General features: G+C 42.2%; 2 protein-coding genes across 3 annotated transcripts; both read left to right on the forward strand.

The window, feature by feature from the left end:
* The first annotated feature begins 5,244 nt into the window (after window positions 1-5,244).
* fusip (FUS-interacting serine-arginine-rich protein 1) lies at window positions 5,245-12,648 on the forward strand. 2 transcript variants are annotated; one of them, XM_082969946.1, is made up of 6 exons: window positions 5,245-5,426; window positions 9,496-9,599; window positions 10,536-10,640; window positions 10,860-11,037; window positions 11,177-11,233; window positions 11,514-12,648. In XM_082969946.1, exons 1-6 carry the CDS (start codon window positions 5,362-5,364, stop codon window positions 11,818-11,820), a joined length of 816 nt encoding a protein of 271 aa, XP_082826072.1. In that variant the 5' UTR covers window positions 5,245-5,361; the 3' UTR covers window positions 11,821-12,648.
* Window positions 12,649-18,635: 5,987 nt separating this feature from the next.
* LOC100379101 (akirin 1(2a)) lies at window positions 18,636-24,896 on the forward strand. Its single transcript, NM_001172484.1, is given in 5 exon segments — window positions 18,636-18,897; window positions 22,517-22,663; window positions 24,272-24,403; window positions 24,667-24,738; window positions 24,827-24,896. Coding segments are annotated over 5 exon segments (564 nt in total). The 5' UTR covers window positions 18,636-18,695; the 3' UTR covers window positions 24,838-24,896.
* Window positions 24,897-26,326: the final 1,430 nt, after the last annotated feature.

Below are 26,326 nucleotides of genomic sequence, written 5' to 3' on the forward strand. Positions count from 1 at the left end.
TCATTTAAATGTCTCTGATGGATTTCAGCACTTCTTCACCCCCACCCCCCCCCCCAAAAAAAAAACTCTCTAGTGATAGTGACCAGTATGTGTGCGTGAGAGGGATAAAGGGAGAGAGAAAGTGGGAGGGGAGAGTTCTGTCTTAATAAAGACACCTGTCACAACATATGGACTTACCATCCATTTGATTTGCCTCAAGGTTAAACTACTGCCTGCTGTTAGTCACAATACTGAAGGAGCCAACAGGTCCACTGAGCTAGACATGGGTATTCAATGGAACATGGAAGATCCACAGTCAGGGGAACCATGAGGAGTTTCTTAAAGCAATGGGTGAGAAGTCAGAGAAGATGTTCATGAGTGTGTATTGTACTCTTATAAATGACTTTTCTTTGGTTTCTATTATGTGCTTCAGCTGTACCTGAGATGCTTGTCAAGATGCACAGGGGTCTCAAGCCAACCACAATCATTGAGCAGAAGGGTGACGACTTCACCATCAAGAGTTGAGACTCCTCTCCTCTCCGCACTGTCACCAACTCATTCAGTATAGGAAAGGAGTCCGAAATCACTGAAATGGATTGGGGGGAAGTTTACGGTAATTTATCAATTATTGAACATGTCGTCTGTGTTTCTACCACACTGTGTATAAATGATTTTAGAACTACATACACATTAAAACTGAAGTGAATGTATTGTATGTGGCATGATCGACCATAGACCTAGGCATGACTCTGCATGATCGACCATAGACCTAGGCATGACTCAGCATGATCGACCATAGACCTAGGCATGACTCTGCATGATCGACCATAGACCTAGGCATGACTCAGCATGATCGACCATAGACCTAGGCATGACTCTGCATGATCGACCATAGACCTAGGCATGACTCTGCATGATCGACCATAGACCTAGGCATGACTCTGCATGATCGACCATAGACCTAGGCATGACTCTGCATGATCGACCATAGACCTAGGCATGACTCTGCATGATCGACCATAGACCTAGGCATGACTCTGCATGATCGACCATAGACCTAGGAATGACTCCGCATGAATCCCCTTGTTTAGCCAGGAGACACTAGAGAGCATTACAAAGCATTGTTTAATTGCATCAATCAATCAATCAAATGTATTGATAAAGTTATTTTTACATCAGCCAATGTCACAAAGTGCTGTACAGAAACCCAGCCTAAAACCCCAAACAGCAAGCAATGCAGGTGTAGAAGCACGGTGGCTAGGAAAAACTCCCTAGAAAGGCAGGAACCTAGGAAGAAACCTAGAGAGGAACCAGGCTCTGAGGGTTGGCCAGTCCTCTTCTGGCTGTGCCGGGTGGAGATTATAACAGTACATGGCCAAGATGTTCAAACGTTCATAGATGACCAGCAGTGTCAAATAATAATAATAATCACAGTGGTTGTAGAGGGTGCAACAGGTCAGCACCTCAGGAGTAAATGTCAGTTGGCTTTTCATAGCCAATCATTCAGAGTTAGAGACAGCAGGTGCGGTAGAGAGAGAGAGTCAAAAACAGCAGGTCCGGGACAAGGTAGCACTTCCGGTGAACAGGTCAGGGTTCCTTAGCCGCAGGCAGAACAGTTGAAACTGGAGCAGCAGCATGTGGACTTGGGTGGACTGGGGACAGTAAGGAGTCATCAGGCCAGGTAGTCCTGAGGCATGGTCCAAGGGCTCAGGTCCTCTGAGAGAAGAGAGAAAGAGAGTTAGAGGGAGCATACTTAAATTCACACAGGACACCGGATAAGACAGGAGAAATACTCCAGATATAACAGATTGATCCTAGCCCCCGGCATAAACTATTGTAGCATAAATACTGGAGGCTGAGACAGGGGGTGTCGGGAGACACTGTGGCCCCGTCCGACGATACCCCCGGACAGGGCCAACCAGGCAGGATATAACCCCACCCACTTTGCCAAAGCACAGCCCCCACACCACTAGAGGGGTATCTTCAACCACCAACCTACTATCCTGAGACAAGGCCGAGTATAGCCCACGAAGATCTCCCCCACGGCACGAACCCGAGGGGGGCGCCAACCCGGACAGGAAGATCAAGTCAGTGACTCAACCCACTTACTGGTGCTCTTCCTAGGGACGGCATGGAAGAGCACCAGTAAGCCAGTGACTCAGCCCCTGTAATAGGGTTAGAGGCAGAAAATCCCAGTGGAGAGAGGGGAACCGGCCAGGCAGAGACAGCAAGGGCGGTTCGTTGCTCCAGTGCCTTTCCGTTCACCGTCACACCCCTGGGCCAGACTACACTCAATCATAGGACCTACTGAAGAGATGGGTTTTCAATAAAGACTTAAAGGTCGAGACTGAGTCTGCGTCTCTCACATGGATAGGCAGACCATTCCATAAAAATTGAGCTCTATAGGAGAAAGCCCTACCTCCAGCTGTTTGCTTAGAAATTCTAGGGACAATAAGGAGGCCTGCGTCTTGTGACCGTAGTATACGTGTAGGTATGTACGGCAGGACCAAATCGGAAAGATAGGTAGGAGCAAGCCCATGTAATGCTTTGTAGGTTAGCAGTAAAACCTTGAATTCAGCCCTGGACTTCACAGGAAGACAGTGCAGAGAGGCTAGCACTGGAGTAATATGAACACATTTTTTGGTTCTAGTCAGGATTCTAGCAGTCGTGTTTAGCACTAACTGAAGTTTATTTAGTGCTTTATCCGGGTAGCCGGAAAGTAGAGCATTGCAGTAGTCTAATCTAGAAGTGGGAACTCAGTGAGGAACGCTGTATATTGCCCAGGAGGCCTGTAAACAGTAGCTATAAAAAGTTATTGAGTAGGCTGCATAGATTTCATGATTAAAGCTCAAACGATGAAAATGCAGTCTTTCTTTTTTGTAAATTGACATTTGCTATTGTAAATGTTAGCAACACCTCCGCCTTTGCAGGATGCGTGGGGGATATGGTCACTAGTGTAACCAGGAGGAGAGGCCTCATTTAACACAGTAAATTCATCAGGCTTAAGCCATGTTTCAGTCAGTCCAATCACATCAAGATTATAATCAGTGATTAGTTAATTGACTATAACTGCCTTGGAAGTGAGGGATCTAACATTAAGTAGCCCTATTTTAAGATGTGAGGTATCACAATCTCTTTCAATAATGGCAGGAATGGAGGAGGTCTTTATTCCAGTGAGATTGCTAGAGCAAACATCGCCATGTTTAGTTTTGCCCAACCTAGATCGAGGCACAGACACGGTCTCAGTGGGGATAGCTGAGCTGCCTACACTGACTGTGCTAGTGGCAGACTCCACTAAGATGGCAAGTTGGCTAACAGAGGAGGCAGGCCTTTCCCTTTTTCCTGAGGTACTGGCGTAAACGTATTAATGCATTGTTTTGTGTAGTTTAGTGTAATGTTTGCCACTGCTCAGCCCACACCTCTGGTTGGGTGTCCACAGGCAGGCTGATGTGGTGGCAGACTTCCAGAGGCTACTCCTCAGGGATACTTGCTATGGTCTGTTGTGAGCATCTTGACCCCAGTGACTAGGGTCAAGATGCTAAAGGAGAGGTGGGAGCTCCAGGAATTTATCATGATCCTCACAAGGGGTCTGAAGCGAAACTACCTTTTACATTTTCCGATGGACTTATTTGATCCATGATGAGAGCTTTTGATCAATCGATAGTAATAAAGGAAGACAATTTATTTTAACCTAAATATACAGTGCATTTGGAAAGTATTCAGACCCCTTGACTTTTTCCACATTTTGTTATGCTACAGCCTTGTTCTAAAATAGATTTTTTTTTTTTAAATCAGCAATCTACACAAAATACCCAATAATGACAAAGTGAAAACAGGTTTTTGGCAATCTTTGCAAATGTATTAAAAATAAAAAACCGCTACCTTATTTACATAAGTATTCAGACCCTTTGGTATGAGACTCGAAATTGAGCTCAGGTGCATCCTGTTTCCATTTATCATCCTTGAGATGTTTCTACAACTTGATTGGAGTCCACTTGTGGTAAATTCAATTGATTGGACATGATTTGGAAAGGCACACACCTGTCTATATAAGGTCCCACAGTTGACAGTGCATGTCAGAGCAAATATCAATCAATTTTCTGTAGATCTCCGAGACAGGGTTGAGTCGAGGCACAGATCTGGGGAAGGGTACCAAAACATTTCTGCAGTATGGAAGGTTCCCAAGAATACAATGGCCTCCATCATTTTTAAATGGAAGGAGTTTGGAACTATCAACACTCTTCCTAGAGCTGGCCACCCAGCCAAACTGAGCAATTGGGGGATGAGGGCCTTGGTCAGGGTGGTGACCATGAACCTGATAGAGCTCCAGAGTTCCTCTGTGGAGATGGGAGAACCTTTCAGAAGGACAACCATCTCTGCAGCACTCTACCAATCAGGCCTTTATGGTAGAGTGCCCAGACGGAAGCCACTCTTTAGTAAAAGGCACATGACAGCCGCTTGGAGTTTACCAAAAGTCACCTAAAGGACTCTGACCATGGGAAACAAGATTCTCAGGTGTGATGAAACCAAGCTTGAACTCTTTGGCCTGAATGCCAAGCATCACGTCTGGAGGAAACCAGGCATCATCCCTACGGTGAAGCATGGTGGTGGCAGCATCATGCTGTGGGGATGTTTTTCAGCGGCAGGGACTGGGAGACTAGTCAGGATTGAGGGAAAGATGGACGGAGGAAAGTACAGAGAGATCCTTGATGAAACTTGCTCCAGAGTGCCCAGGCCAACACAATAAAAAAAATATGCAAGCATGGAGTTTTTTATTTAACTAGGCAAGTCGGTTAGGAATACATTTATATTTACAATGACGACCTACAGGGAAACAGTGTTTTGTTCAGGGGCTGAACAACAAACTTGTTTTTATCTTCGCAGCTCTGGGATTTGATCCAGTAACCTTTCGGTTACTGGCTCAACGCCTCAAAATGCAGGCAGTAATGATACAAAATTCTAGAATTGTATTATTATTTTACCTCAAAGATTGTCATAATTACAGGCAGTTTTCAGGTAGCCTACCTAGTTGGGACCTGAAACAAAACCCACCGAGATTATTTTATGTTACTCTAACAAAACCACCGACTCAGTACCTACAGTAGGGATATTGCTGCTTCCTCAGCATGCTGTGATAACGCCACCTAAATTGTTTATTTATGTGTTCATGCAGGGCTCATCTGACTCTCTGGTTATACACAATTTTAAATAAAAACAGCAGATGTTGCAGATTTTGTTTGTGCTTTCACTTCTGCGAAGTAGAGGACGCGCCTGCGCATTCCTTCTTCCACGTAGCTGCGCCACAATCTCTGGCTGCGCGTAAAGCCAAAACATAGCATAAATATTTGCTGTAAAGCTGCGTTCTTGCTGAATATTTTGAGCATGGCCAGATATTTGAGACCTCCAAATACATCGCTTTTCATTAGGAACATTTCCGATGAATCCAGGTGAGTACACATTTTGAACATATCCCCCTAGTCGAGTCAACTAAAGAATTTGACGCCCCGAGCTAGCTAACATTAGCCCAATGCTAATCGGCTAGCCACGCGCTTCGGCCTGACTTGACCTTACCGGGGTAGCTAGACCCGAGGTGGCTAGACTCAAATCTTAGTCCATAAAAATCAAAAGAAAGCTAATATCATTAGATCAGATTGAAACATACGTTTGTAGCTATATCAATCTGGCAATAGTTCGAATTAGTTAGTTGCCCTGCCTAATGAGCTAACGTCGTTAGCTTGCTGTAGCTTCCGGTCCACACTTCGGTGGGAAAAAAACTCCGCTTTTGCTTTATGGAATTCTAATATAAATGGCTTAAACATATGACTGTTAGGGGGAACATGTCATTCTATCTAGGTAACAGCCAGGTATTTTATTTGCAAAAACAACACTACATACACAGGCCTACACATAGTAACACAGTAGGCCAAAGGCAGACAGGTGGCGATACTGAGGTTTAATCTTAACGTCCAAAGGGGAATGCAACGTTATGCAGCCAACTAACTATACACTCATATCCCCCGTGGACCGGTTTGTACTTTAAACATTCTCAATTCAGGCAGAAAAGTCGTCGATAATCGATTTCATGGCGACAAGGCTGAAAATATGCATACTTTAATGAAACGCCATTTCCCACTACCATGCTGATGCTAGTCCCGGATGTTGCGTATCCCGTTCTACCAATCATGTTGCAGCAGTCTGTTTTCCCACAACTGGTATGATAGTTTCAAAATAAATTGTGTTTCCAGAAATCCTTTAATATAATATCATGTACCATATCACCCAGTCATCATCATCATCACACTATCACCATTTCCTCACCAAGACCAGTATACTGTCTCCTCAAATAATGCACAGTCCAGCTTATTGTCTGTTTACATATTCAAATTAGTTATTTGATTTAACATATATGGTATGTCAATCTTATCTGATTTATGTATCAGGAAATGGAAGGCGGCACACTTCAATCAATCACATTTATTTTGTAGAGCCCTTTTTACACCAGGAATTGTCAGTGTTTTACAGATATCCAGCCTAAACCTATAATGAATACAGGGTGCGAACACTTCAAGACTGTAAGGACAGGTGGTCTTTAATGTTTTAGGCAGTCAAGGGATGTGGTGGTAAGAGGTATGGTAGTCAGATCAGTCCAGGGCAAGCCAGCTAGCCTGCAGCATGGGATAGGCAGATCAACCAGGTGTATTGGTGACATGCAGAGCCAGGAATCATCAGGCCAGGGTTTCCTCAGGCATAGTGAGAGAGAAATGGGGTTATTAGTGGCAGCATTCAGATCCATAAAAAAGGGTATATTCATTTACTATTAATTACACTTTTCAGATTGCACAAGTTTATGAACATATCACTTAATAAACCTGTAAACAAAACAATCATTACATGAATTAATGTGGGGTAAAAATCTATTTATTCTACTCTAAATCTCATTTAAACATGATAATTTCACTTCATAAATGTTTCATCATATTAAAACTGAATATTGTTCTGTAAATGAGTTCATGCTAACAAATCGAATACATGTCATTGAAACTATCAGAACAGGGGGGAGAGACTGCTGCAAGTCTATTGCCGCACTGGTGCGTCAAGTAACATAATAAAAATAAATCCATCAATATCCGTCAGTTTAAGTTAGAATTTTTTTTTTTTGCATGAGCTGCATATCAATAGGCGGCCTTCCGCATCTGCGGTGGTAGATAGCCGAGCTACAGTGACGTTTGTCAGACCAAGAGACATCCCGAAAATCAGTCTTCTCACAAAGACGTCTGAACGGTTTGGCTCTGCGGCCCCCACAATTGTCACAGGTCTGAAGTCTGTGTGTCAACTTCTGTTGGTAGCATTTGGGCTACTAACTGTGACCCCACTGTGGAAAAGGGAGATTCTCACAAACACGTCTCCGTTTTGCTCTACGACCCCCACAAGTGTCACGGGACTCGTCTGAAGGTAGCCAGTACTGGTTTAAAAAAATAAAAAATACATGCAAGTATGGATGTGGTTTTGTACCTACCCAAAAAAGGGTTAAACATGGGAAGGGGAATACATATACATACAAACAGTACCAGTCAAAAGTTTGGACACACCTACTCATTCCGGGGTTTTTCTTTATTTTTAGTATTTTCTACATTTATTTTATGTTTGAGATTCTTCAAAGTAGCCACCCTTTGCCTTGATGATAGCTTTGCACACTCTTGGCATTCTCTCAACCAGCTTCGAGGTAGTCACCTGGAATGCATTTCAATGAACCTACTTTGTTAAAAGTTAATTTGTGGAATTTCTTTCCTTAATGCGTTTGAGCCAATCAGTTGTGTTGTGACAAGGTAGGGGTGGTATACAGAAGATAGCCCTATTTGGTTAAAGACCAAGTCCATATTATGGTAAGAACAGCTTAAACAAGCAAAGAGAAAAGACAATCCATCATTTCTTAAGACATGAAGGTCAGTCAGTCCGGAAAATGTCAAGAACTTTAAAAGTTTCTTCAAGTGCAGTCGCAAAAACCATCAAGGGCTATGATGAAACTGGCTCTCATGAGGACCGGCACAGGAAAGGAGGACCCAGAGTTACCTCTGCTGCAGGAAATAAGTTCATTGGCGTTACCAGCCTCAGAAATTTCAGCCCAAATAAATGCTTCACAGAGTTCAACTAACAGGCACATCTCAACATCAACTGTTCGGAGGAGACTGCATGATTCAGGCCTTCATGGTTGAATTGCTGCAAAGAAACCACTACTAAAGGACACCAATAAGAAGAGACTTTCTTGGGCCAAGAAACACAAGCCATGGACATTAGACCGGTGGAAATCTGTCCTTTGGTCTGAGTCCAAATGTGAGATTTTTGGTTCCAACCGCTGTGTCTTTGTGAGACGCAGAGTAGGTGAACGGATGATCTCCGCATGTGTGGTTCCCACCGTAAAGCATGGAGGAGGAGGAGGTGTGATGGTGTGGGAATGCTTTGCTGGTGACACTGTCTGTGATTTATTTAGAATTCAAGGCACACTTAACCAGCATGGCTACCACAGCATTCTGCAGTGATACTCCATCTGGTTTGCGCTTAGTGGGACTATAATTTGTTTTTCAACTGGACAATGATCCAACACACCTCCAGGCTGTGTAAGGGCTATTTGACCAAGTAGGAGGGTGATGGAGTGCTGCGTCAGATGACCTGGCCTCCACAATCGCCCGACCTCACCCTAATTGAGTTGGACCGCAGTGTGAAGGAAAATCAGCCTACAAGGGCTCAGCATATGCGGGAACTCCTTCAAGACTGTTGGAAAAGTTTTCCAGGAGAAGCTGGTTGATAGAATGCCAAGAGTACAAAGCTGTCATCAAGGCAAAGTGTGGCTACTTTGAAGAATATATAATATATTTTTATTTAACACTTTTATTTTGGGTACTACATGATTCCATATGAGTATTTTCATAATTTTGATGTCTTCACTATTATTCTACAATGTAGAAAATAGTAAAAATAAATAAATAACCCTGGAATGAGTAGGTGTATCCAAACTATTGACTGGTACTATGTATGTTTAATTAAAAAATAAATCCTGAGCTCCCTTATCTCCTCCTAGATAGAGCAAAGACATTTCTTTGTTGCCATTTTATGAATGTGTTATTCAATGCGTATGTATGTGCAATAGTAGTAAAGGCCAAATTCATTATTTTATCCTAAAATTCACAGGGGATACGAGTGTATAGCTGGCTGCATAATATTCCCATTGGCCGGTAAGCTGAAACGACTAAATATCGCGATCTGCCGGCCTTTGGGCTACTAACACAGGGAATTTGAACCATTCTTGGAACTAAGATACATTTCAGAGTGTGCATGAACTTCAAAAAAGTTTCAATTGTGTTTTTAATGCAAAGAAGTGGTATCTTCATATTGCCCAACAGAAGCCACCGGTCTCAGCGGTCTGTCCGTGGCTCCCATGGTGGTGCCACTTTATTCTGGAACTTAAGACTTTTCCTCCAGGTCATTGAAGTGAAATTTCTATCTATTTACGGTATTCAGGCCTGAGGATTTGCGGCGTGAGTTTGGTCGCTATGGGCCTGTAGTAGATGTCTACATTCCACTTGACTTCTATTCACGCCGACCGAGAGGATTTGCATATATTCAATATCCTTTCCCTTCTACAGTGAGAGTTATGAAATCTGTGTTGTAATTTTGAATGTGGTGTAAACTTAACATGCTTTCTCAGACAGTGTCTTCAAGCATTGAGTTTTGGTTGTATAATTGATTTGCTGTGACTGTTTCTGTATGTACACGCTGAAGAACTTTTTAATATCTAACTTACATTTCTCTGTTGCCCCAGAAAATGTAAAGGTATCCAGTTGTTGTGGAAAGTCCGGTGTAGAGTAGATCTAAAGACAAGCAGCAAAAGACCGCCAGGATGCAAGAAACAGAGAGAGGGAGAAAGGTTGAAAAAGAAAGAGAATTTAAAGCTTGAAGAGACAAAGGAAAGAGGGGACGGAGTCGAGGCTTGGATATGTCATCAAAAGAAAGAGGCAAAGGGAAGAGATTTTAAAGGGCAAAGACAAGCAGGAAACCAAGTTCTTCTGGGAGGCGGTTAAAGAGCTTAAAGATCAAGATGTAAGTCAAAGTCGATCGTGTTTAAGGTAACAAACCTGAATTATTTTGTATCCTCCAAAAAAAAAAAAATGAATCGACAAATATATTACAGGAAAAGCAATCAATACATAGCCAATATGCTAAATTTGATTCTTAATTGAACTAAGAAATTATAATTGTACTCTTATCAATATATTTTGCCTTCAACAATATCATTTGAAACTGAAGCAGTATTGGTTACTTGGTAAAAGCCATAAAATTAGCGACACATTATTGAAACATGTTTGCCTCATCTTTAATCATCAGAAGAACCCAACATGCACTTAACAATTGTGTTCCAGAACCTACGTTTAGCTTTATACTGTCAGCCAATATGGCTTCCCTTTTGATTAAGTAGCAGAAGATGCATTGTATTACAACAGTTGTGCTGAAAAGAATTTAACCACATAAGACCACAAGGTAAGAACCTTAACAGCTCAGCAAGTTTGAAGATGTGCGCGACGCAGAAGATGCTCTTCACAACCTGGACAGGAAGTGGGTGTGTGGCCGACAGATTGAAATCCAGTTCGCGCAGGGAGATCGAAAGAGTAAGACAGTTACCCCAATTTATTGTTTGCTGAAGTAACTATGTACCATATTGAGCAATTTACTGATGTTACTTTCAGCTGTAAGTTCAAATACATGTATTTTCTACCTGACGTGGTGCAACTGTAATACTTTTAAGTAGAGCTAAAGCACTAGGTACTGTATGTCTGCTAGTTGGGTTTTTCTCTTTACCCAAGCACCCTTTTATTTTTACGTCACAGCACCCAATCAGATGCAAGGGAAAGAGGGGGGATCTTCGCGCAGCTCTTCGCGGCATGATGATCGTGATTATGATCGGGACAGCCGTCGTAGGCGCTCTCGCAGCCGCAGCTACCAAAGACGCAGGTCACGCAGCCCATCCTACGAGCGCCGGCCCAGACGCTCTGAGAGTCCCCGAGAGTAAGGCCCTTTCTAGTGTTTTCCAACTAGCATGCTTCAAATAACTCCATGGGGTGGGGGGGTTTCAAGCTGCGAAGCTTCTACAAAATGTCAGTTCTGCTGTGTACATTCTGCTTGACAATATAGTTTTGTTACCCAGCTCCCGTGGAAGGATGTACGGTGGTAGAGGAAGAAGCAGGAGCCCGGAAAACGACAGGTGGGTCCTTCACAGCTGAACCACTGACAATGATTGCATCCCAAATGGCACCTCTGTTCCCTATGTAGTACATTACTTTTGACCAGGACCTATTGGGTTTTAGTCAAAAGTAGTGCACTATATAGGGAATATGGACCCATTTGGGAGGTACACAAAGCCATGTTCTGGGCACTTTCAATTAATTTATCAATCATTAGTTGGCTGTGATCTTCTGTCACTTTTGCTGTCTTCATCAGTGGAAGCGTGATTCTAATAATCCAATGGTTTGTTCTTTACGCAGGCACAGACCACCCCCACGTGACCACAGACGACCCCCTCCTGGGCACTCCCCCCACAGCCAGTCCCGCTCCCCTTCTCACTCCAGATCCAGGCCCAGGGCCCAGAGGGAGTCCAGAGGAAAGTCTCGTTCCCACTCCAAATCCCTGAGCCCACAAGATGGCGACTTCCACCAAGCCCCCGGTGGCTATGAACCTCGGGATGAGGCATCGTCCCGTATGCGTTCCCTGTCCCGCTCACGTTCCCGTTCCCTCTCACGGTCCCGCTCTCGCTCCAGGTCCTGGACTGGACGCAAGTCAGGGGGACACTAAACATGTTTGTTGGATCTTTTTGACAGTAGTTGTGTCTTGCTGGATAATTGAATGTTCATGGAACAGTTGTTGGTTGGTTTGTTTGCTAAAATGATATTCCTTAGTTTTTCCCCCCGTTTTTTTTCTTTGAGGAAAGACAAACATGGTATCCTTCTGTTTTTAAATCCATCAATCCCAGAAATGTCCTGCCGTTTACACCCTCTGTTTCTAGTCATTATATCTTATGTAAAAGGGTTGTCTTTCATAAGACCCAGGGCTATAAGTACTGTACAAGCCAAGATCAAGGCCAGGATTGCATCCCATCAGTGGTAGATTTGTGTAATAACACATTACATTTTAAAGGTAATTTCCGATTGAGTCAACATATGCAGCGTTTACTATGAATGCAGTCTCGGCAAACGAGGAAACATTGCTTTTTTTAAAAAGTTGCATAGCCGAAAAGGGCTGATCAGATTGAATCCTGGCCCTGGTCACTAAAATTATTACCTTGACTATCTAGTCGGGTAGATTGGACACCGTTCCACACAGTTGGGATGATTTGTAGTGTAAGTTACGTGGCCTGTATAAGAGCCACTAGCCACAGTTCATTTTCTAGTGCTGTTTTTTTTTTTGTGTGAAGATTTGTTCAGCGATACAGGCCCATGTTGCAGTCCTGTTTTGATTTAATACATTCTGATAGCCCTAATTTCCATGCCTTCCAGGAATTCTAAATCGTTTCAGTAGTGTCGTCCTGTCAACTGAAGGTTTCTAAGTTTGCTTTAGTCGCTATGGTTTTGACACAGCCTGTTGTATTTTGTATTGTTTTCTGACATAAAAACATGACCTTGATCCTTCTCTCTGTGTTAGTGCTTCATACTCAACGGTTCCTATGGTGGCTTGTATTATTCTATAATCTGTTTCCTTCGACAGCAACTCAAGAAGTGTAGTCTTCCTTCCTTCTAAATATCAGTTATACTCCACTGTATATGCAACTGTATCTTGAGTAATAAATGTGTAAAAATGAATGGTAGCTATCTAGTTTGGGTGGCATTCTATCAGACATTGTTTGCTTGCGTTTCTGCATGTGGGATGTTTTAGAATTCAAACCGCTGTGGAATCACCAGTCTTACTGAGATATCAACTAAAAGCAGAGGATATCTGTACCTAGCAATATATTTCATTCTGTAGTATCACTATACACAAAATACCTTGAATTCTAATACCATACACATGATTTGGGAGGAAATTATTTTCATCTTGATAAAGGTCACACAAGCTTAATTAAAAAATCTATATCAATATAGGTTGAATGGATAAAATGAGAAAGAATAGGATTTGAATTTGGTATGAACCATAAACTTTAAACTGAGCTGAACAGTTGGAACAACAGCAAAGTAACCAAAACATAAAAAAATATATCAAATATTCCACTCAATAGCTTACATGTTCCATTTGATTCCAATTTTAACTTGTAAGTTTTGGTACCTAAAATACTAAATTTCGCAATGGAATGTGTAAGGTAACCATATCAACTGTGGGTGTTAAATCATAACGCTAATTTTAACATTCTCAGCTTTTGGATTTAAAGATACTCTATACGACTTACATTTAGTCCTGCATTTTTTTCCAATACAAAAGAAAATCTATTTTCATCCTGTCTGTGCATAGTTTTCCCAGATCATTGCTCATACTTTTCATGATTACGATTGCTGTGTATAAAAGGCCCAAGAAGGGGGTGCACAGAATGCACTGTTTCCACAGAAATTGATGACAGTTCTCAAGAAATAACAATTAAATTGGTGGAAATATTACATAATACACTCTGGTACAGACAGCAACAAAAACAGTTGAAACTAAGTAGTATTGCTGTGGTAGAAAACCACTTTACAGCAAAATAGTTCCTCCAACTTTGAGATCAGATGCTCTATTAAGCACCAAAGCTTGGTATGTGCATTATTCCATTACTTCATAGAACAAGCAGTAACAATATAGCCTGGGTGTCGGTCTGTTTCTGCTCCCTTGTCAACTAATGCCAAACAATGGAGTAGGCAAGAGCACAAACTGATACGGGACCAGGTTAGTAACAATGAGGCAGGGCAACCAAGAGGGACTGCAGACTTAATACAACAAGGCTGCTGCTTCCTTCTACTGCTCTGACTGCTGCTTCTTAAAGACTGCTGCTTCTTAAAGACTGCTGCTTCTTAAAGAATGCTGCTTCCTTCTACTGCTCTGACTGCTGCTTCATAAAGACTGCTGCTTCCTTCTACTGCTCTGACTGCTGCTTCATAAAGACTGCTGCTTCTTAAAGAATGCTGCTTCCTTCTACTGCTCTGACTGCTGCTTCTTAAAGAATGCTGCTTCATTCTACTGCTCTGACTGCTGCTTCCTTCTACTGCTCTGACTGCTGCTTCATAAAGTCTGCTGCTTCCTTCTACTGCTCTGACTGCTGCTTCCTTCTACTGCTCTGACTGCTGCTTCATTCTACTGCTCTGCATGCTGCTTCATTCTACTGCTCTGACTGCTGCTTCCTTCTACTGCTCTGACTGCTGCTTCATTCTACTGCTCTGACTGCTGCTTCATTCTACTGCTCTGCATGCTGCTTCATTCTACTGCTCTGACTGCTGCTTCATTCTACTGCTCTGACTGCTGCTTCATTCTACTGCTCTGACTGCTGCTTCATTCTACTGCTCTGACTGCTGCTTCCTTCTACTGCTCTGACTGCTGCTTCATTCTACTGCTCTGACTGCTGCTTCATTCTACTGCTCTGACTGCTGCTTCCTTCTACTGCCCTGACTCCCCAAAAACACAAGTATAACTGAGCCTGCTGTGTTGTACACACATTTTACTATAACCATGAAGGGGGGGGGGGGGGGGGGGGGGGTCCAGATAACAGTACTCCTAATCATTGTTCTACAGTATGTCCAATTTTGCTCAGTTTTCATCAACTTCTTAGCAAATGATGTGGTGTTTATACAGCATTGATATATGAAAGGTTGTACTGTATGTGTCACACCCACTTGTTCTACAATTCATCAATGTAGTTATATTGGCAATTGACCAGATTATTCAAATGAGATATACTTTGAGACATCTTTCCAACAAAGCTATCCAGTTTTCTTCCAATGTGCTCAGTTGTGAATCAACTGATTGTAATGTTCTTGCGAGCAGAATCAGGATGAATCTCAGTAACTGTTAAACTGCATGTCCATGGTGGTCACGGACTGGTACCTTGCCCCTGAACCTCAGTAACTGTTCCACTGCTCCTTGATGCTGCATGTCCATGGTGGTCACGGATTGGTACCTTGCCCCTGAACCTCATCCTGTTCCACTGCTCCTTGATGCTGCATGTCCATGGTGGTCACGGACTGGTACCTTGCCCCTGAACCTCAGTAACTGTTCCACTGCTCCTTGATGCTGCATGTCCATAGTGGTCACGGATTGGTACCTTGCCCCTGAACCTCATCCTGTTCCACTGCTCCTTGATGCTGCATGTCCATGGTGGTCACGGATTGGTACCTTGCCCCTGCTCTGCTGCGTGTTGACATGGTCCTACCATGCTGACTTTACTTTGTCACCTGGTTAAAGATTTAAAATTTAAACAAAAACCTGCTTGGATACAAAAGCATCACTGACTAACTAACCAGTTCAGAGATGTTAAAGATACTGGCCTATGGCTCTGAACCAAGTAGAGAGTGACCCTTTGTTATGACACATGCCATTGCTTTGTTCTGTACTGATGTTATTATGGTGTTTGTGTTTTTCTGTGTTGAACATCAGTCAACCTCCGCAAACACTAGCCAACTTTGTACCTGGAAAGTGAATCAATGAGCGGCTGAAGTTAATAATAGCAAGTCAATCATTTCATGATGAACTAACGTTAGTGCAGTCTATTGACTTTAGCTATGCGACCCAGACCAATGATTTCCAGACCGATGGTTATTTGTCACTAGTTGCTATAGCCATAAAGGCAAAATTGACTATGGTAAAAATTCATGAGCATTTTTTGGTCATCATTTTAGGTTAGGCATAAGGTTAGTAGTGTGTTTAAGGTTTCGGTCAAGGTTAAAATGTGATTTTAAGAAGATACATTTTAGAAATACACGGGATTTAGCGATGAATTATGACTTTGTGGCTGTGGTAACTAGTGACGAAAAAGTGACGACCCAGACTAACGAGGTAACGCAGAGGATGAAGAGAGGCCCAACTCAGCGGAAAATCTGTCTCTCTCCAGCAGGTGGCGTTTTTTCCTTGTTTCGCCAACCAAGCAAGGAGTTTTTGTATGGTGGTCAATGAGAATGTCGAATTTGATCAACAAAAAATGTATGGCTTATTTGATACGTTTTTGGATTTGTATTTAATAGGGATCCCCATTAGCTGCTGCCTGCTGCAGCTACTTTTCCTGGGGTCCAAACACATTAAGGCATAAAACAATCCAGTCTACACATTACACATGAAACAAAATATAAAACAGTACATCATATAACATTAGTATACCACTACATATCTACAATACAAAATGTATAATAACACCATACAACAATATTACAATGTACGTGTATGTAGAGTGCGTGTACTAGCGTTCGTGTGCATCACAGTACCCACTCTTCCATAAGGTGTATTTTTATTTAAAAACATATGATTGGACTGCTTGCATCAGTTACCTGATGTGGAATAGAGTTCCATGTAGTCATGGCTCTATGTAGTACTGTGCACCTCCCATAATCTGTTCTGGCCTTGGGGACTGTGAAGAGACCTCTGGTGGTATGTCTTGTGGGGTATGCATGGGTGTCTGAGCTGTGTGCTAGTAGTTTAAACAGACATTTCGGTATATGCAGATTGTCAACACTTCTTAAAAAAACAAGTAGTGATTAAGTCAATCTCTCCTCCACTGAGCCATGTGGACAACGACCCCCATTGTTAGGGCGGAGAGACATGTATCTTGTCAGTGTATCCATAATCTTTGGGTAACATTAGCTAATGCTAGCATAGCTCATATAGATGTTATTAAAACCTGTTAAGGATAGGGGGCAGTATTTTCACGTTCGGATGAAAGACGTGCCCAAATTAAACTGCCTCCTACTCAGACTCAGAAGGTAAGATATGTTATATTATTAGTAGATTTGGATAGAAAACACTCTGACGTTTCTAAAACTGTTTGAATGATGTCTGTGAGTATAACAGAACTCATATGGCAGGCAAAAACCTGAGAAAAATCCAACCAGGAAGTGGGAAATCTGAGAATTGTAGTACTTCTTTTGAATCCCTATCGAAACTACAGTGTCTGTGGGGTCACGTTGCACTTCCTAAGGCTTCCATTGGCTGTCAACAGCCTTTAGAAAGTTGTTTCATCCTTTCCCTGTTACTGGGCAGAGAATAGTAGCTCAGTCAATGAGTGGACTGCCTATGGACAAAGGGCTTGGTTATGCACGAGCCCGCGAGCACGCCGTTCCTTCTTTTCCTTCTGGAATGAATACGCTATTGTCCGGTTGGAATATTATCACATTTTTACGGTAAAAATACCCTAAAGATTGACTGTAAACAACGTTTGACATGTTTCTACGAACGGTAATGGAACATTTGGACTTTTTGTGTCTCGATTTACACTCGCGCATTATGCCTTTGGATAGTGATCTGAACGCACGAACAAAACTGAGGTATTTGGACATAAATATGGAGTATTTTGAACAAAACAAACATTTCTTGTGGAAATAGGAGTCCTGGGAGTGCATTCCACCGAAGATCAGCAAAGGTAAGGAATGATTTATAACACTAATTCAGAGTTTTGTTGATGCCAGAACTTGGCAGGTAGCTGTATAGCTTGCATTAATGGTTGAGCTATGTACTCAGAATATTGAACAATGTGCTTTCTCCGTTATTTTGAAATCTGACACAGCGGTTGCATCAAGGAGTAGTGTATCTACAATTCTTTAAATAATTGTTATATATTTTGCCAAAGTTTATGATGAGTATTTCTGTAAATTAATGTGATCATTCACCGGAAGTTTTGGTGGGAATACATTTTCTGAACATCACGCACCAATGTAAAATGCTGTTTTTGGATACAAATATGAACTTGATTGAACAAAACATACATGTATTGTGTAACATTATGTCCTATGAGTGTCATCTGATGAAGATCGTAAAAGGTTAGTGCTTCATTTTAGCTGTATTTTGGGTTTTTGTGACACATCTCCTTGCTTGGAAAATGGCTGTGTGGTTATTGTTTGTCTATGTACTGTCCTAACATAATCTAATGTTTTGCTTTCGCTGTAAAGCCTTTTTGAAATCGGACAATGTGGTTACATTAAGGAGAAGTGTATCTTTAAAATGGTGTAAAATAGTCGTATGTTTGAGAAATTTAAATTATTAGCTGAACGTCCGTCCTCAACAGGTTTTTAAATTACTAATTAGCATTAGCTAGCTAGCTACATGGCTTTGGTAGAACACTAGGAGCGGGCAGCTAAATTAACAAGCTAAATCGCCTATTATTAGCTAGCTAACGTTGAACTAAGCATTTTGGTTGTTAAAAGAAAACAAGTTTAATTTTATAAAGTAAAGATATGACTTAAATCGGTCAGCTAGCTAGCTGTGTTAACTAAAAAGGAAGCAAAATTCACCTTCCCTCTTCCCTCCGTCTGAACTCCGTCCAGTAAGTGGCGGTAAAGGCAATTCAAGGTGTGACATCTGCCTTAAAAACTAACGTTAGATGGAAGAAGACGCCATTTGAACGTTGTTGTTTAGCAAGCAAGTGATTTAACAGACACCGACAATAAATTACAACACAAGAAAGCGCAAGACGGACAGCCAAATCTTCATTTACTCGTTACTATTAGCATTACATTTTGACCGACCCCCTCCCCCCAAAAAACGTTGTTTTCTGAAATAAGTTATCTACCATGGCGTGCGCAGCTACTTTGAAGCGTTCAATGGAGTTTGAGGCCCTTCACAGCCCTCAATCTCCAAAACGGCGAAGGTGCAGCAATCTGCCAGGGACTCCGGTCGCCCCGTCCCCAAAGCGATGCAACCAGCTGTCTGCTACAGGTGACAGTACGATGTCACCCCAATCAACTTGTGGAGGGGAACACAGGCTCACCCCAGGTTAGTCGGTTGCCCGAATTGAGCTGGATGGATGACCATTGTAGCCAGCGTCTATAATAAAATAAGCTATCTATCTAATAATAATTACCCTGTTTTTTAAAGGCTGTAGCTAGTAGGCCTATATTGAAGCAAGACAAGATCATTATGATGTAAAAGGCATACAAATATAATATGTAGTTATTAGCAAACGCTACCCACTAGTCTAAACTCACATGTTTGCCAGAATGAACCCAGCCCTGATTGTAACATGTTTATCCTTGCTAACTTTAGCTAACTATGCAAGTTAGTTTCTAGTTGATGACAACACCTAGGTAGGAAACAGTGGTGGGTGGGAAAAGTACCCAGTGGTCATACTTGAGTAAAAGTAACGATAACTTTAAATAGAAAATGACTCAAGTAAAAGTGAAAGTCACCTTGTAAAATTCTACTTGAGTATATGCCTAAATGTTTTTACATATCAAAAATCGAATCAAATGTTATTTCTCACATGCGCCTAATACAACAGGTGTAGACCTTACCGTGAAATGCTTACTACAAGCCCTTAACCAACAATGAAGTTAAAGAAATGGAATTAAGAAAATATTTACCCAAAAAAAGTAACACTAACAATGAGGTTAGGGTAAGAGTCAATGTGCGGGGGTACAGGTTAGTCAAGGTAATTTGTACATGTAGGTAGGGGGTAAAGTAACTACGCATGGATAATCAACAGGGAGTAGCAGCAGTGTAAAAACAAAGGGGGTGTCAATGCAAATTGTCCTGGTGGCCTTTTGATTAATTGTTAACAGACACTGCCTAGTAGATACAGTTGAAGTTTACATACACCTTAGCCAAATACATTGAAACTCAGTTTTTCACAATTCCTGACATTTAATCCTAGTAAAAATTCCCTGTTTTAGGTCAGTTAGGATCACCACTTTATTTTAAGACTGTGAAACGTTAGAATTATAGGAGAGTGAATTATTTCAGATTTTATTTCTTTCCTCACATTCCCAGTGGGTCAGAAGTTTACATACACTCAATTAGTATTTGGTAGCGTTGCCTTTAAAACATTTTTAAACTTGGCTCAAAAGTTTTGGGTAGCCTTCCATAAGCTTCCTACAATAAGTTGGGTGAATTTTGGCCCATTCCTCCTGACAGAGCTGGTGTAACGGAGTCAGGTTTGTAGGCCTCCTTGGTCGCACACACTTTTTCAGTTCTGCCCACAAATTTTCTATGGGATTGAGGTCAGGGCTTTGTGATGGCCACTCCAATACCTTGACTTTGTTGTCCTTAAGCCATTTTTCCACAACTTTGGAAGTATGCTTGTGGTCATTGTCCATTTGGAAGACCCATTTGTGACCAAGCTTTAACTTCCTGACTGATGTCTTGAGATGTTGCTTCAATATATCCACATAATTTCCCTCCCTCATGATGCCATCTATTTTGTGAAGTGCACCAGTCCCTCCTGCAGCAAAGCACCCCCACAACATGATGCTGCCACCCCCGTGCTTCATGGTTGGGATGGTGTTCTTCGGCTTTCAAGCCTCCCCCTTTTTCCTCCAAACATAATGATGGTCATTATGGCCAAACAGTTCTATTTTTCTTTCATCAGACCGGAGGACATTTCTCCAAAAAGTACGATCTTTGTCCCCATGTGCAATTGCAAACCGTAGTCTGGCTTTTTTATGGTGATTTTGGAGCAGTGGCTCCTTCCTTGTTGAGCGGCCTTTCAGGTTATGTCGATATAGTACTTGTTTTACTGTGGATATAGATACTTTGGTACAAGGTCCTTTGCTGCTGTTCTGGGATTGATTTGCACCTTTCGCACCAAAGTACGTTCATCTTTAGGATACAGAAAGTGTCTCCTTCCTGAGTGGTATGATGGCTGCGTGGTCCCATGGTGTTTATACTTGCGTACTATTGTTTGTACAGATGAACGTAGTACCTTCAGGTGTTTGGAAATTGCTCCCCAGGATGAACCAGACTTGTGGAGGTCTACAATTTTTTTTTTTAGGTCTTGGCTGATTTCTTTTGATTTTCCCATGATGTCAAGCAAAGAGGCACTGAGTTTGAAGGTAGGCCTTGAAATACACCTCCAATTGACTCAAATGATGTCAATTAGCCTATCAGAAGCTTCTAAAGCCATGACATAATTTTCTGGAATTTTCCAAGCTGTTTAAAGGCATAGTGAACTTAGTGTATGTAAACTTCTGACCCACTGGAATTGTGACACAGTGAATTATAAGTGAAATAATCTCTGTAAACAATTGTTGGAAAAATTACTTATGCACAAAGTAGATGTCCTAACCGACTAGCCAACACTATATAGTTTGTTAATAAGAAATTTGTGGAGTGGTTGAAAAACGAGTTTTAGTGACTCAAACCTAAGTGTATGTAAACTTCCGACTTCAACTGTAGGTCCTGGATGGCAGGAAGCTTGGCCCCAGTTATGTACTGGGCAGTACGCACTACCTTCTGTGGCACCTTACCGTCAGATGCCGAGCAGTTGCCATACTAGGCGGTGATGCAACCTGTCAGGATGCTCTCATTGCTGGGCTGTATAACTTTTTGAGGATCTGGGGTCCTAGGCCAAATACCTACATGTTTAAAACAGACCACCATAGTCCCTGTGCCCAAGAAAGCAAAGGTAACCTGCCTAAATGACTACTGCCCCGTAGCACTCACGTCTGTAGTCATGAAGTGCTTTGAAAGGCTGGTCATGGCTCACATCAACACCATCATCCCAGAAACCCTAGACCCACTCCAATTTGCATACCGCCCAAACAGATCCACAGATGATGCAATCTCTATTGCACTCTTCACTGCCCTTTCCCACCTGGACAAATGGAACACCTATGTGAGAATGCTATTCATTGACTACAGCTCAGCATTCAACACCATAGTGCCCTCAAAGCTCATCACTAAGCTAAGGACCCTGGGACTTAACAACTCCCTCTGCAACTGGATCCTGGACTTTTGATGGGCTGCCCCCAGTTCTACAGCTGCACCATCGAGAGCATCCTGACTGGCTGCATCACTGCCTGGTATGTCAACTGCTCGGCCTCCGACCGCAAGGCACTACAGAGGGTAGTACGAACGGTCCAGTTTTTTTGTCCTCACTATTATTCTACAATGTAGAAAATAGTACAAATAAAGAAAAACCCAGAAATGAGTAGGTGTGTCAACTTTTGACTGGTACTGTACATATGGTCACTGTAGGGACGACGACGACATCGTCAATGCACTTATTGATGAAGCCGGTGACTGAGGTGGTATACTCCTCAATGCTATTGGATGAATCCCGGAACATATTCCAATCTGTGCTAGCAAAACAGTACTACAGCGTAGCATCCACCTCATCTGGCCACTTCCGTATTGAGCGAGTCACTGGTGTTTTCTGCTTTAGCTTGTAAGCAGAAAATACAGAAGTACTTTACACCACTGCTAGGAAGTCATTTATACATCCATCCACCTACCATATTGAAAATATGATGGGTTGATTAGTTGCATGCATGTGTGACCATGTTTTATCACACAACCGAGAGACATGTGGGAGGCCTGGGTTATTGGAATGAGGAACACTCATTCCAGGATACGCCAATCATGTTAAGATGACGTTTGCTGTTTCTCATCTCCACAGAGCAGATTGTCCAGAATCTTAGGCAAGAATACAGCCGCTATCAGAGGAGGCGGCAGCTTGAGGGGGCCTTCAACCAGAGCCAGTCCCAGAGTCTAAGTGATGGCCCAGGCCAAAGCCCTGGCTTCATGGCACCAAGCGCCCAACCAGGTGTGTTTTCATGCACTCCCACCAAGCTGAAGGAGATGCTGTCAGCATCTGATGGCAAATAAATGATTGTAAGGATGAATAACATACACACTGTGCTGTCTCTCTCTGTAGGGATGAATAACACACACACTGTGCTGTCTCTCACTGTAGGGATGAATAACACACACACTGTGCTGTCTCTCACTGTAGGGATGAATAACACACACTGTGCTGTCTCTCACTGTAGGGATGAATAACACACACTGTGCTGTCTCTCTGTAGGGATGAATAACACACACACTGTGCTGTCTCTCACTGTAGGGATGAATAACACACACACTGTGCTGTCTCTCTCTGTAGGGATGAATAACACACACACTGTGCTGTCTCTCACTGTAGGGATGAATAACACACACTGTGCTGTCTCTCACTGTAGGGATGAATAACACACACACTGTGCTGTCTCTCTCTGTAGGGATGAATAACACACACACTGTGCTGTCTCTCTCTGTAGGGATGAATAACACACACACTGTGCTGTCTCTCACTGTAGGGATGAATAACACACACACTGTGCTGTCTCTCACTGTAGGGATGAATAACACACACACTGTGCTGTCTCTCTCTGTAGGGATGAATAACACACACACTGTGCTGTCTCTCTGTAGGGATGAATAACACACACACTGTGCTGTCTCTCTCTGTAGGGATGAATAACACACACACACTGTGCTGTCTCTCACTGTAGGGATGAATAACACACACACTGTGCTGTCTCTCACTGTAGGGATGAATAACACACACACTGTGCTGTCTCTCTCTGTAGGGATGAATAACACACACACACACTGTGCTGTCTCACTGTAGGGATGAATAACACACACTGTGCTGTCTCTCTCTGTAGGGAGGAATAACACACACACTGTGCTGTCTCACTGTAGGGATGAATAACACACACACACTGTGCTGTCTCTCTGTAGGGAGGAATAACACACACACTGTGCTGTCTCTGTAGGGATGAATAACACACACACTGTGCTGTCTCACTGTAGGGATGAATAACACACACACACTGTGCTGTCTCTCTGTAGGGAGGAATAACACACACACTGTGCTGTCTCTGTAGGGATGAATAACACACACACTGTGCTGTCTCTCACTGTAGGGATGAATAACACACACACTGTGCTGTCGCTCACTGTAGGGATGAATAACACACACTGTGCTGTCGCTCACTGTAGGGAGGAATAACACACACACACTGTGCTGTCTCTCTGTAGGGATGAATAACACACACTGTGCTGTCTCTCACTGTAGGGAGGAATAACACACACACACTGTGCTGTCTCTGTAGGGATGAATAACACACACGCACTGTGCTGTCTTGTTTTTGGTGTGGGGAATAAGAGCCACCAGAGTTAATTTGTTAAGAAAAGAGGACTCACGATTACCTGCTTCTGCATGTGTTTATTCTAGATGTTTCAACATCCATCCATAGGGCACCCTATTCCTGATGTAGCGCCCAGGTCAAAAGTAGTCCACAATAAAAGGAATAGGGTGCCATTTGGGATTTTGCATGTGCAGTTGTCGGGCCAAAGATCATTCCTTGTCATGTTATGGTTTCTCCAGGGTCTTCTGTGAAGAGGGACCAGCCCTGTTTCACACTGCACCAGGTTGGCTCTCTGTGTGAACGGATTCTCAAGGACCATGACGAGAACATCCGTGAAGAGTATGAGCAAATCCTAAACACTAAACTGGCAGGTATACTGAGTGACTTCCTCTTTACAGATATGAGCCAGGATTCATGAAGCATCTGAGTAGGAGTGCTGATCTAGGATCAGTTTCACCTTTTAGACCATAATTAATCAGATTACATAAGGGGCAGGGGGGACCTGAATCCAGATCGGCTCTCCTACTCTTAAAGGCTTTAGGAATACGGGCCCAGATTGACATCTCATGGTCAGACAGCTCAGTTTAATACTTTTGATTCCATAGATAATTTGATGTTTTTGGTTCCTTCCCAGAACAATATGAATCGTTTGTGAAGTTCACACATGACCAGATCATGAGACAATATGGCGCCAGACCCTCCAGCTGTGAGTTCCAACGTTATCCTAACACGTTAACTTTTATCCTCATGTTTCTGCAGGGCCTGTTTTTAATCAACATGTTCTTATTTTTCAGATGTCTCATGAACTATCTTAAATAGGAAGTTACCTGCTCTCACGTCTAGACTGCTGCTCGCCTGTCTCCATGTTTTTCTTCACTACTTCAGTGCTATGATTTTCTTTGACTTTTAACACTCAATGTTCTGAGTTGTACTTGTGGGTGTGCTCTTTTTTGTGAGATGGATGGTTGACTTTCCTTTTTCAGTGCTGTAGAAAGCTGGGCTGATGTGACTTCTATTTAACCTCCCAAACTCACTGCTGCAGCATGAATCCTCACTTTTCACCAACCATACTTGAAAATGTGGTTCTCTTTTTAATTTTTACAAATTAAAGTTATTTGCCATTTTCTGCTTTATCTAAACTGTATTTGATGTTATACAGGAGTACTTCAGTGTACTACTTCAGTGTACTACAGACAGTCAATTGTAGTTTTGCTTTTCTTGAAACATTTTTTGTACATGGCTGATTCCCTTGTCTTGTATATTTCAATTGATCTACCCTTTCCAGAAACTGATAATGTCAACCCCATGAGAATCTGTTTGGAATTTGCAGGGTTCTTGTTCAGACATTTTACCTGATTATGCTGCAATTGAGATTCCAGCAAAGCATGTGTCTTTATACTAAGCTCTTTATAAAATATGCAGGCTATTACTCCCAAGAATACCATGAATGGAAGGGCTCATTTGTTGACTGGTTAAGATCCTTTTTACAGGGATAGACTATGGTTGAGGCTTTGTTTCATTTGAGAATGAAATGTGGGAAACTGCACTATCCTCTCTTGGTTTGGAATAAAACACCCCTCAAGAAAAAAGACTGCGGCCAGAGTATAACTGCAGTTATTCTGAAATTACTGTGTCCAAAATACCCACAGTTGACTGCAGTTTCAAAACGGCAGTCCTTTTTTAAAAAATTTTTTGTAAGGGGGCTGTATAGACTTGATTCTGTTATCTATATTACTTGGGCCCTTGAGAGATTTGTAAGGGAACCACACTCATTGTAGTGGCCTTCTCAAAGTTTTGAATCTGTAGCTGGTCCCCTGTACTCTCTTTTTTTGTATATTCATTTTATTGAATGTTCTGCATATGATTTATAAACTCTTAATGTACTACTTGATATCCCTATTAAATGAGTAGTTTTGGGGGTATTAGTTAGGCGATCCTATAATACTGGTGTGTTCTGTAAAGCCTGTGATTAGGACTGGAGGGGTTATGTAGTCCTTTTACATCGTACTACTGAATACAGTGAATGTATGTCTTTAACGGACGGCTTTGGGTTGAAACAACACTGATTTTCATCATTCAAGCATGAGCTAATGTTCATCTATACAAGCTATATACATAGGGTGCAAGCTTACCATTAGGAAGTGCCATTAAATGCATCATGAAATATGACCATTTCTTTAAACAGACGAAGACTTGATTCTCTAATTGTGTGGTTGTGGATTGAGTTCTACAAGATCTTACTATGAACTTTTAATCAAAAATACCCAATCATTTTTTTTATTGTCCTACATGTA

The sequence above is a fragment of the Salmo salar genome, chromosome 27 (genome assembly GCF_965601325.2).
Source record: "Salmo salar chromosome 27, fSalSal1, whole genome shotgun sequence".
Taxonomy (NCBI): domain Eukaryota; kingdom Metazoa; phylum Chordata; class Actinopteri; order Salmoniformes; family Salmonidae; genus Salmo; species Salmo salar.

What these genes read in the sequence shown, in the direction of transcription:
- fusip (XM_082969946.1), top strand. Translation starts at nt 5,362, where the DNA reads ATGGCCAGATATTTGAGACCTCCAAATACATCGCTTTTCATTAGGAAC. An exon ending in AACATTTCCGATGAATCCAG is followed by an intron (nt 5,427 to 9,495) that starts GTGAGTACACAT and finishes TACGGTATTCAG; the next exon opens with GCCTGAGGATTTGCGGCGTG. An exon ending in CGCTCTGAGAGTCCCCGAGA is followed by an intron (nt 11,038 to 11,176) that starts GTAAGGCCCTTT and finishes TTTGTTACCCAG; the next exon opens with CTCCCGTGGAAGGATGTACG.